At 43.3% G+C, this 12,444-nt stretch overlaps 2 protein-coding genes and 1 pseudogene across 2 annotated transcripts in view; 2 read left to right on the plus strand and 1 right to left on the minus strand.

Moving 5' to 3' along the window:
* On the plus strand, window positions 1–283 carry LOC140712995 (uncharacterized). Its single transcript, XM_073022015.1, has one exon. It carries the CDS (start codon window positions 1–3, stop codon window positions 97–99), a length of 99 nt encoding a protein of 32 aa, XP_072878116.1. The 3' UTR covers window positions 100–283.
* Window positions 284–705: 422 nt separating this feature from the next.
* ABL1 (ABL proto-oncogene 1, non-receptor tyrosine kinase) overlaps window positions 706–12,444 on the plus strand; it is a 178,930-nt gene continuing 167,191 nt past the window's right edge. Inside the window, exon 1 of the mRNA XM_008005916.3 lies at window positions 706–841. Within this exon, the coding sequence (XP_008004107.1) occupies window positions 706–841 (136 nt within the window). The remainder of the gene's footprint in view (window positions 842–12,444) is intronic.
* LOC119622335 (large ribosomal subunit protein eL37 pseudogene) lies at window positions 11,377–11,995 on the minus strand (annotated as a pseudogene).

A 12,444-nucleotide genomic window follows, 5' to 3' on the forward strand; every position in this document is an offset into this window, starting at 1 on the left:
ATGTCACCTACGGCCCCCTTAGTCTCAGCTCAGCCAAAAACTTTAATGCAAAGGAAAAGTCTGGATTGGTTCCACAGGCCTTTTAAAAAGCGGACTTAAAAGTTGCTGGCAATGCATTCCTTTTCGTCAGAGTGGAGGGCAAACTCGCTGAAATCTGGGTGACCCGTGTCCTTTTCCGGAGAGCAGAGCAGAGAAGCGAGAGCGGCCACTAGTTCGGCAGGAAATTTGTTGGAAGATGAAGAAGCTAAGATAGGAGGTTGGTGACTTCCACAGGAAAAGTTCTGGAGGAGTAGCCAAAAACGATCAGCGTTTCCTTTATATGTGGGAATTGAAATGACTAGCATTATTGACCCTTCTCAGCATCCCCTGTGAATATTTCTGCTTAGGTTTTTCTTCTTGAAAAGAAATTGTTATTCAGCCCGTTAAAAAAAAAAAAAATCAAGAAACTTTTGGGTAACACTGCAATTACATTACTTAAAATTGATAAACTGCGAAAATAATTGGAACTCCTGCTTGCAAGTGTCAACCTAAAAAAAGTGCTTCCTTTTGTGATGGAAGAGGTCTTTCTCTGATTGACTTCAATTGCTGACTTGTGGAGATGCAGCGAATGTGAAATCCTACGTATATGCCATTTGCCTCTACACTTTCTGACCGTTCTGGAAGATCGTGAACCCTCTTCTGGAAAGGGGTACCCATTATTACTTTATGGGGCAGCAGCCTGGAAAAGTTCTTGGGGACCAAAGAAGGCCAAGCTTGCCTGCCCTGCATTTTATCAAAGGAGCAGGGAAGAAGGAATCATCGAGGCATGGGGGTCCACACTGCAATGTTTTTGTGGAACATGGTGAGTGCTTTTCAAAATTTCTGCTCATTATTTTCCTCATGCGTTCATCTTAGGCCTTCAAGGAACTTGGAACAATAGTACTTGCGACAGTTCCTTCCAATTCCACTTAATACATTTGTTACTTTAGTTATCTCTTAAGTTTCTGGTGAAACTTACTTTGTATAAGAAAAAGTTACTTCGTGAGTTCGGCTTTATTCAAAATCTATTTGAGTTGCTTATTTCTTGCCTGCTTCCTCTGCGAATTCACTGTTGACCTTGGACAAGCCATTTTACTGTTCCAGGGCTTCAGTTTCCTGAGGGGCTGGACTTCAGTGGTTTCTTAGGATGCATGGTTCTATGATTCTGCTCTCACCGAAGTCAAGGGCTCTTCTGACATGCATGGATTCTTTACTGCTTTGTCTACAGAGAGCTTTTATCATATTCTCAAAGTGGTTTGTTTTCCTGGTAAAGTTAAGAATCATGGATACTGGTTGACGCTAATATCCTTGACCTTTTCCATCATAAGTGGGACTTGAAAATACTCACTTTGGAGCCATGTGGGAAAAATCAAGTGGGAAGGCAGCATTCCTTATGAATTTTAGATACACAGCTTCTGTCTTACCTTCCATAGGAGTAATCCCTTCCTCGTTGATGAAGCTTTCATCCTCTCTTCTCACTGTTTAGAGTGACATTTGGGCCAATAAAAGTTGTCTTTGACATTTTTATGAACATATTTGGCGTTTGAGTGCTGACAGGACATTTTATGTTGTTCATGTCCAGTAATTCTGTGTGAAGTTAAAGCTAAGGGTCGGCTTACACTGATGTCTGTAACCAATTAATTAGGGTTACTGATTGTACTGTTGCAGCCTGCCATTTTTCAGATCGTGTCCTTTATATCAAAAAATCAATTGAGCCCACGTATCCTATAAGCAAACGTATGAAGTGTGCCAGTGGCTTATAGTTTGAAATTCATTCAGAAATACTTCTTATCATTGGGTGACTGCAGTGAATAAAGGCTTCTGTTTGGATGAACTTGCATTTGACAGTTGAAGTTTTACTGTCTTACAAGAAAATACTCACTTCATCTAAATAAATCCGGGTGCTTGGATTTTACTTTGCCTTGAAACATTAATTCTATTTTAGCTTCTTTTTTAGGCAAGCAAATATGGTCATGTGTTATGTTATGATGGCTCCCAAATTCAGGATTTAAAAAGTGAATTATTTACATTTTAACTTGTGATGCTCATGCACCTTACATAGTGAAAATTGGTACAGACTTTATGGAGAGCTTTGGCGGAACTTAGAATTTGAAATGTGTGTGCCAGTGACCCAGTAATCTCATTCTGGGAAGCTGGTATAGAAAGCGGTGTAATTCCCTACATGTCCCTGATATCCCTTCAGGGGTTGAGAGGCTAAAACCGTTTTCATGTTAATAGAGTACCAAGATCTTGTCTCTTTTGCTGTATTGACGTTTGCACTAATGGTACAAAAGTAAAGCAGGTGTCTTAGCATGAATCAGGGTTGTGGCACCTAACTGTACTTGCAGTCATTGCATTCTTCGTGACATGCGCTCACACTTAAAAATATATATATATATACACACACACACACACACACACACACACCCACTTTTCTTTTTTTTTTTGAGACGGAGTCTGGCTCTGTCGCCCAGGCTGGAGTGCAGTGGCCGGATCTCAGCTCACTGCAAGCTCTGCCTCCCGGGTTCACGCCATTCTCCTGCCTCAGCCTCCCGAGTAGCTGGGACTACAGGCGCCCGCCACCTCGCCCGGCTAGTTTTTTGTATTTTTAGTAGAGACGGGGTTTCACCGTGTTCGCCAGGATGGTCTCGATCTCCTGACCTCGTGATCCGCCCGTCTCGGCCTCCCAAAGTGCTGGGATTACAGACTTGAGCCACCGTGCCCGGCCTCATATCCACTTTTCACTGAAAAATAACTTTTTTTTTTTTTTTTGAGCCAGAGTCTGTCTGTGTCACCCAGGCTGGAGTGCAGTATTGCGATCTCGGCTCACTGTAACCTCTGCCTCCCGGGTTCAAGCAGTTCTCCTGCTTCAGCCTCCCAAGTAACTGGGACTACAGGCACGCGCCACTGACACCTGGCTAATTTTTGTATTTTTTATTAGAGACAGGGTTTTGCCATGTTGGCCAGGCTGGTCCTGAACTCCTGACCTCAGGTGATTCACCCACCTCAGCCTCCCGAAGTGCTGGGATTACAGGCATAAGCTACTGCGCCTGATTAGTTTTCACTGGAAAATACCTTGATGAAGCAGCAAAAATTATTAATTTTATTAAATTTTGACCCTTGTGTATGTCTTCTTAATATTCTGTGGGTTAAAAAGGGAGGTATGCATCAAGCACTTATACTGTGTAGTAAAGTATAATGGTTATCTCCAGGAAAAGCACTTCGGTGATTGGGTTGCAAACTGAACTAGCCACTTTTGTCATGGACTACCATATTTACTTGAAACTATGACAGTCTATGGTTATTCAAACTAAAAAGTGTATGAAGGAATCTTTCGAAGAAAACACCAGGTAGTATTTGTTGCCGATGATGAAATTTTAGCTTTCCAGTGAAAATTAGGATTTTAGAGAATTTTTGTTTTTTTTCCTTTTCGAGATACAGTTTCGCTCTTGTCGCCCAGGCTGGAGTGCAATGGTGCAATCTCGGCTCACTGCAACCTCTGCCTCTCAGGTTCAGGCGATTCTCCTGCTTCAGCTTCCCAAGTAGCTGGGATTACAGGTGTGCACCCACCATGCCCGGCTAATGGAGAATTTTTATCTGCCACTGTGATATAGAGATTGGTGGTAATATTTACAGATACCATATTTTAATATAATGAAATGTATTATTTGGAAGATCTATATAAATCAGTAAATCAATATTTTCTTTTTTGTTTGTTTTTGAGACAGAGTCTTGCTATGTTATTTAGGCTGGAGTATAGCGGCGTGATCTTGGCTCGCTGCAATCTCCGCCTCCCAGGTTTAAGCAATTCTAGTGCCTCAGCCTCCCGAGTACCTGGGATTACAAGGCACGCACCATCACAAGTGAATAATTTGTTGTATTTTTAGTAGAGATGGAGTTTCACCATGTTAGCCAGGCTGGTCTTGAGCTCCTGACTTCAAATGATCTGGCCACCTCAGCCTCCCAAAATGCTGGGATTACAGGTGTGAGCCACCATACCCAGCCAAACCAGTATTTTCTAAATGATCAATGCATGATATAAAATCATGCACAGGTTAAAGATCCATTCAAAGTGCAAAATGGAGGCCAGGTGCGGTGCCTCATGCCTGTAATCCCAGCACTTTGGGAGGCCGAGGTGGGTGGATCACCTGAGGTCAGGAGTTCAAAACCAGCCATGAAATCTAGTGAGCTCTTACCTCTACAATAATTTAAAAAATTAGCCAAGCTCCCACTGGAGCCAAAGAGTTGAGGCTGCAGTGAGCTGTGAACACACCAGTACATTCCAATTTGGGCAACAGAGGGAGACCATGTCTCTGGAGGAAAAAAAAAAGAATACAGTTCATTGGTAGGGTTTCAGATTCTACATGGCACCCAGCCTTAAGAAATTCCTGGCTAGGCCAGGCACAGTGGCTCATGCCTGTAATCACAGCACTTTGGGAGGTGAAAGTGGGCAGATCACCTCAGGTATGGAATTCAAGACCAGCCTGACTAACATGGAGAAACCCAGTCTCTACTAAAAATACAAAATTAGCCGGGCATGGTGGCACATGCTGTAATCTCAGCTACTTGGGAGGCTGAGGCAGGAGAATTGCTTGAACCCGGGAGGTGGAGGTTGCAGTGAGCCGAGATTGTGCATTGCACTCCAACCTGGGCAACAAGAGTGAAACTCTGTCTCAAAAAAAAAAAAAGGAAATTCCTGGCTGGGCGCGGTGGCTCACACCTGTAATCCCAGCACTTTGGGAGGATGAGGCAGGCGGATCACTTGAGGTCAGTAGTTCGAAACTGGCCTGGCCAACGTAGTGAAACCCCATCTCTACTAAAAATACAAAAATTAGATGGGCGTGGTGGCATGCACCTGTAATCTCAGCTACTTGGGAGGCTGAGGCAGGAGAATATCTTGAGCCCTGGGGGCAGAGGTTGCAGTGACCTGAGAAAGCGCCACTGCACTTCATCCTGGGTAACAGTGAGACTCTGTCTCAAAAAAAAAAAAAAAAAAAAACTACCATTTACCATGTTTTGACGTAGCATCAAAGAACAATATCTGTGGTTATCTAGAAAGTCTGTTTTTGGGGGAGAAAACAGTTATTTTCCAGTAATAAAAATATTTGTTTTTAAATGAATAATTATTTTTTTAAATTTCAGTATTCATTTCTAATGTAACTATTGATGAGATAACCTACACAAACTAAGGCTCTTTGGGGCCTTCAGTGATTTTTCAAGAGTGTGACAAGGGCCTGAGATTAAAAAGTTTGAGGCCAGGCACTGTGACTCAGGCCTGTAATTTCACACTCTGGGAGGCCAAAGGCAGGTGGATTGCTTGAGTCCAGGAGTTCAGGATCAGCCTGGGCAACATAAGACCCTGTCTCTACAACAAGAACAAAAAAAATTAGCCAGGCGTGGTGTCACACCTGTGTTCCCAGCTACTTGAGTGGCTGAGGTGGGAGGGTCACTTGAGCTCGGGAGGCCAATGCTGCAGTGAGCCATGATCATGCCACTGCACTCCAGCCTGGGTGACAGAGCAAGACCCCATCTCAAAAAAAGTTTGAGAACCGTTGCTGTAGAAAGTCTATCAAGAAGGCACATAGGAATGTTGCTAAAGTACTAACACTGAATGATGTCTGTGTTGTGGTGAGTAGAAAAAAAGCAATTTGAAAATCATTCTTTATGGTATGGCCCCATTTTTGTAAAACAAAAATAACTGTGTATGTCCAGGAAAAAAAAGTATGGAAGGATTTTAGACCAAAATTTTTATCTCTAGGGACTTGAGCTTTAGGTGGAATAGGAGAAAACTTTCTCTTTTTGGTTTGTGTGATGTTCCAATTGTCTTTTAACAACAAACTTGGGTTATCTTGTAATACGAAAAATACGAAGATTTAAAAACTGAGGCCAGGCGTGGTGGCTCATACCTGTAATCCCAGCACTTTGGGAGGCTGACGCGTGTGGATCACCTGAGGTCAGGAGTTTGAGACCAGCTTGACCAACAAGGTAAAACCCCATCTCTACTGAAAATACAAAAATTAGCTGGGCATGGTAGCAGGTGCCTGTAGTTCCAGCTACTCGGGAAGTTGAGACAGGAGAATTGCTTAAACCCGGGAGGTGGAGGTTGCAATGACCTGAGATCGTGCCACTGCACTCCCAGCCTGGGTGACGGAGTAAGACTCCATCTCAAAATAAATAAATAAGTAAAAATAAAAACTGAATTGATGGCACTCCAACCTGTCACTTTTTTCAGATCCCTTTTTATGGAGGAATTTGCTTAAGTTATGTCAAACCAATTTCTTTGGACCCTGGGTATTCTTTTTCTAAGGGAATACCATGCTATTTTGTGTTACAGATTGTTTGCAGTCTTTCATAGGCTGATCTTTCTAGATTGGTTAATATCCATGTAGGTTAGATTGAAAAACTTGAATTCAGAAATGTACACTGTTAGATTAGACATGGATCTGGAAGCCAAGAATAGCATTGGTGGTTGTTGTTGATGATGATGAATCTGAAAGAGTAGGCAGATGGCAACTTTTTGCCAGAATCATTCAGGGTCAAAGGGCTAGTCATATCTACAAGGGAAAAAAGGAAACCATGTTATTAAATATTTCATGCACCATATGTTCCTTTCAAATTTCAGTGGCTTGACTAAAAAACTTCACTTTTGGGAGAGTTGGTAAAACAATTGAAAGCATTTAGTAGTCAACTTTTTTCTTAGTATTTCCTTGTTTCTTCAACACACATTTATTGAGCACAGACTATGACAGGTAGTGTTCTAGTCACTGATGATATATATATTTGTAAACGAAACAATCCCTGCCCTCCTAGAACTTACATTCTAGTGGGAGGAGACACATCGTAAATAAGTTAAGTAAATAAAATACAGATTTGTTAGTGATATGTGCTGAGGAGAAGAATAACATAGAGAAGGGGACAGGTAACGGGGTAGGAGGTGTAATTTTAGTTAGGGTGGCTAGAGAGGCCTGAGAGGGTGGCATTTGATTAAAGACCCGAAGGAGGAAGGTGAGCGGCAAGCCCTGTTGAAATATGTGGAAGCATTTCAAGCCGAGGGAACCAGGATGCAGAGACCTGAGGCAGAGCTTGCTAGTTTCAAGGAGCAGCCTAGAGGCCACTGCAGTGGAGCAGAGAGCAAAAGGAGAGATGCAGGAGGTAAAATGAAGGGTGGGAAGAGAATGGCTGAAGGAGAGGGTGACCTCATTGGCCATTTCAAGGATTTTGACTTTGATTCATATGATGTGGGAAGGCCTTGGAGAATTTTCCAAGGGAGCTATACTATCTGATGTATGTTTTAATATTAAATAGAATCTCTCCGGCTGCTAATGATCTGAAGGAGAACAAGGGAGCAGGGATTCCACGGGGGCGTTGATTGCACGGAGCCAGATAAGGGTGATGATGCTTGGACCAAAGTGGTGGCACTGGGTGGAGGGTCAGAACCGACAAGATTTGCTCTCGGGTAAGATGTGGGATATGGGGATGTGAGAGGGGCCAAGTGTGACTCTCAGGTTTTTGAACCGAATAACTGGGAGAATAGAGTTGCCTTTTATTGAAATGGAGGTCGAGGCTGCAGCGGTAAGCTGTGATTGCGCCACTGCACTCCAGCCTGGGCAACAGAGCAAGACCCTGTCTCAAAAAAAAAAAAAAAATGTTTACTATCAGTTAAAACTACTTTATGGTTCTCAAAACTTTATTTAAAATAATAGAAACTTGATAAATCAACACTGTAGGCTGGGCGCTGTGGCTTATGCCTGTAATCCCAGCACTTTAGGAGGCCAAGGTGGGCAGATCACTTGAGGTCAGGAGTTCAAGACCACCCTGGCCAACATGGTGAAACCTCGTCTCTACTAAAAATACAAAAATTAGTTGGCGTGGTGGCGCACACCTACAGTCCCACCTACATGGGAGGCTGAGGCAGAGGGATCACTTGAACCTGGGAAGCAGAGGTTGCATTGAGCCAAGATCATGCCACCACATTCCAGTCTGGGCGACAGAGCGAGACTCTGTCTCAAAAAACAAAACCAACGCTGTAATTCTCATTACTCTTAAAATTATACTGAGGCCAGGTATGGTGGCTCATGCCTGTAATCCCAGCACTTTGGGAGGCCAAGGCAGATGGATCATTTGAGCCCAGGAATTCAAGACCAGCCTGGGCAACATGGCGAAACCCCATCTCTACTAACAGTATAAAAAATTAGCTGGGCATGGTGGTACGTGCCTGTAATCCCAGCTACCCAAAAGGCTGAAGTGGGAGAATCACCTGAGCCAGGGAAGCCAAGGCTGCATTGAGCCGTGATGGTGCCATTGCACTCCAGTCTGGGTGACAGAGTAAGACCCTGTCTCAAAAAAAAAAAAAAAAAAAAAAAATTATACTAAGTATCTGTATGCATCAGAAGGTGGGAGGAAGTGCAATTATTGGATCCTATAGGCATTAAAGTTGAATTTGTCAGATTCTGGTTTTTTTGAGACAGAGTCTTGCTCTGTTGCCCCAGAGTGAAGTGCAGTGGCACGATCTCAGCTCACTGTAACCTCCACCTCCCGGGTTCAAGCAATTCTTCCTACTTCAGCCTAATTTTTTGTATATTTAGTAGAGATGGGGTTTTACCCTGTTAGCCAGGATGGTTTGGTCTTGTGACCTTGTGATCTGCCTGGCTTGACCTCCCAAAGTGCTGGGATTTCAGGTGTGAGCCACAGCGCCCGGCCATCAGATTCTCAAAGAGGTTATTTGAACAGGCCGGGTGTGGTGGCTCACACCTGTAATCCCAGCACTTGGGAGTCCGAAGTGGGCAGATCACCTGAGGTCAGGAGTTCGAGACCAGTCTGACCAACATGGTGAAACCCCATCTCTACTAAAAATACAAAAATTATCAGAGCATGGTGGTGTGTGTCTGTAATCCCAGCTACCCAGGAGACTGAGGCAGGGGAATCACTTGAAACTGGGAGGCGGAGGTTGCAGTGAGCCGAGATCACACCACTGCACTCCAGCCTGAGCAACAGAGCAAGACTCCATCTCAAAAAAAAAAAAAAAAAAGGGTTATTTGAAAAGATTACATCCATCTACTTAATGCTAGGGATTGGATTGTGGTACATGGACTGTGAAAATGCAAAATTTGAGGTATGTACTTTGTTTTATTTTAGAGATGGGGTCTGTCTTTGTCTCCCAGGCTGGAGTGTAGTGGCACAATCATAGCTCACTGCAGCCTTGAACTCCTGGGCTCCAGTGATCCTCCTGCCTTGGCCTCCCAAAGCAATGGGATCACACATGTGAGCCACTGCACCTGGCCATGTATGTACATTGTTTATAGGCACACAATTGTTTCCAATAGTCTAATACATTTTGTATGGCCTTGTTATTTTTCATGAAACCTTGGTGCCCATTTTAAGAAATTTGTAATGTAGAAGAAAACAGAAGTTTCAGTTGTGGGGCAGGTAAAGAAAGATAATCAAAGATGATTTGACCAAAAGAGCTTTACTTCATTTAAATGAAGCATGTTGTCAAAGAAAATAGAAGTGGGAGAAAATGTGAAATCATTTTGTATCAGTTGAGAACAGAACCGTGCTTGTGCTTCAGATCTCCGAGTGTGGACACACTGATGTGTTGTGAAGTGTGTTGCAAATAGATGCATTTTTTGAGTGGGAGGGAGAGGGATGTGTTAACATGATTTAGCTGGGAATTAAACCCATAGGAATGTGTCAGGCATGTTTTCTGTAACTAGGGGTTAAAAAGATTAAAATGGTACTTATGATGGGCTTCAGCAAGAGGTGGTCTCCCGAAGGCCTTCGCTACCCTGTGCCTCTGCAGTTCCCTGACTCCTTGCCATGTTCATCCCTGCCTTTTTGGTGGTTGTGCCTCTGATGTCACTCCCCTGTGTTCAGATCCTACCTGCTGACCAGGTGCAGTGGCTCACACCTATAATCCCAGCACTTTGGGAACCCAAAATGGGACGATCCTCTGAGACCAGGAGTTTGAGAGAGCAGCCTGGACAACATAGCAACACCCTATTACTACTAAAAATAAAAAAGTTAGCTGTCATGTGCTTGTCTAGCTACTTGGGAGGCTGAGGCAGAAGGATCACTTGAGTCCAGGAGTTCAAGGCTGCAGCGAACTGTGATCATATCATTGTACTCCAGCCTGTGTGATGAAGCAAGACCCTATCCCTTAAAAGTAAAAAACAAACAAACAAAAAACAAACCTACTTAACCTTTCAACACTCTCTTCCAGTCCCACCTCCCTTCTGAAACCATATTTTACATCTCTGGTCTTCATTAATTTTCTGTAACTTCTGCCCTTGTAACTCTTCTGCAAAACAAATGAATACGTAATCATATACTGCCTAGTAGTATTTCCTAATAGTTTTATGTGAGTTTCATGGAAGAGAGTGTTGAAACGTAGGTAGGTTTGTTTTTTATTTTTTAACTGTTTTTTAACTTTTTTTTTTTTTGAGATGGAGTCTCGCTATGTCACCCAGGCTGGAATGCAGTGGCGTGATCTCGGCTCACGGGAAGCTCCACCTCCCGGCTTCACGCCATCTCCTGCCTCAGCCTCCGGAGTAACTGGGACTGCAGGTGCCTGCCACCATGCCTAGATAATTTTTGTATTTTTAGTAGAGACGGGGTTTCACTGCGTTAGCCAGGATGGCCTCGATCTCCTGACCTTGTGAGCCGCTCACCTCGGCCTCCCAAAGTGCTGGCATTACAGGCGTGAGCCACCGCGCCCAGTCTTTTAAAAAAATTGTTAAGAGATAAGGTCTTGCTTCGTCGCCTAGGCTCGAATACAATGATATGATCAGTGTTCACTGCATCCTCGAACTCCTCAAGTAAACTGTAAGCTTGTGAATGCAGGTTTCATCTCATTTTCTATTTCCCCAGCATAATGCCGAATACACAGGCTCTCCATAAAAAAAAAATTCTTGATAAGAATTATATTAAATGGACTAAATGAGAAATTAAACTTTTTATTCACTTATAAGGAATGAAAGTTCTCAAATAGTTAACTTATTTTCTTACGTATCCTAGGACTTTTTATCTAGTTCTGGGGTTTCTTTCCCAATGAATAAACTTATATATGTTTATTTTATTTATTTATTTTTGTATTTTTAAAAACCAGAACATTAATTGTGAAGCTACATTTATTGAAATTCTTGACTGGGCTCAGTGGCTCATGCCTGTAATCCCAGCACTTTAGGAGGCCAAGGTGGGCGGATCACTTGAGCTGAGGAGTTTGAGACCAGCCTGGCCAACATGGTGAAAACCCGTCTCTACTTAAAAATTAGCCAGGCGTGATGACGCACACCTGTGATCCCAGCGACCTGGGATTGTGCCACTGCACCCCTGCCTGGGCGACAGAGCGAAACCCTGTCTTTAAAAAAAAAAAAAAAAAAGCAATTCTTGAGATGAACTGGCTGCTGCAACAGCTGCCCTCTTGGGTTTAGGTGTTGTTCCTTTGTGGAAATCCATGCCTGAATCTGCGGTGTACATTTTTTAGGTGCCTCATTCGGCCAGTCCCAGTGGCCTTTAGTCTTTTAGCCTTGGCACTCCAGTCATACTTCCTCTTGCACTTGGTGGGGTAGCCACATTTGCCGCAGGTAGACTTTGGAAGCTGATAGGCCCTAGAGCCATAGTGGCAGCACAATGTGTACGTCGTATTGCAATGCTTTTTAGATGATAAGGTTCCCTTTGTCATCTCCCTTCTGTGTTTATTTTTTTATTGTAAAATATACACAAAAATTACCATTTTAACGTGTTTAGGTGTGTAATTCAGTGGCATTAAGTATATTCACAGGGACGCAATCATCACCACTGTCCATTTTCAGAACTTTTTCATCATCCTAAGTAGAAACTCTATAACCATTAAAAAATAATATCCCATTTCCCTCTTTCCCCACCTCTTGGTAACCACTTTCATGCTTTTTCTCTCTATGAATTTGCTCATTCCAGGACTTCATATAGCTATAATAATACAATATTTGCCCTTTTGTGTCTGGCTTCTTTCACTTAGCTTTTGGTTTTTTTTTTTTTTTTGAGATGGAATTTCACTCTTATCACCCAGGCTGGAGTGCAGTGGCGCCATCTCGGCTCACTGCCATCTCCGCCTCCCGGGGTTCAAGCAGTTCTGCCTCACCCTCCCAAGTAGGTAGGCTTATAGGCGTGTGCCACCACGTCCGGCTAATTTTGTATTTTTAGTAGAGATGGGATTTCTCCGTATTGGTCAGGCTGGTCTTGAACTCTTGACCTCAGGTGATCTGCCTGCCTTGGCCTTCCAAAGTGCGGGGATTACAGGCATGAGCCACTGCACCCAGCCTCACTTAGCATGTTTTAAAGGTGCATCTGTTGTTGCATGTATCGGAATTTCCTTCTTTTTTTTTTTTTTGTGACAGAGTCTTGCTCTATCGCCCAGGCTGGAGTGCAGTGGTGCAATCTTGGCTTACT

This window comes from Chlorocebus sabaeus, chromosome 12, assembly GCF_047675955.1.
Source record: "Chlorocebus sabaeus isolate Y175 chromosome 12, mChlSab1.0.hap1, whole genome shotgun sequence".
NCBI classification, from domain to species: Eukaryota; Metazoa; Chordata; class Mammalia; order Primates; family Cercopithecidae; genus Chlorocebus; species Chlorocebus sabaeus.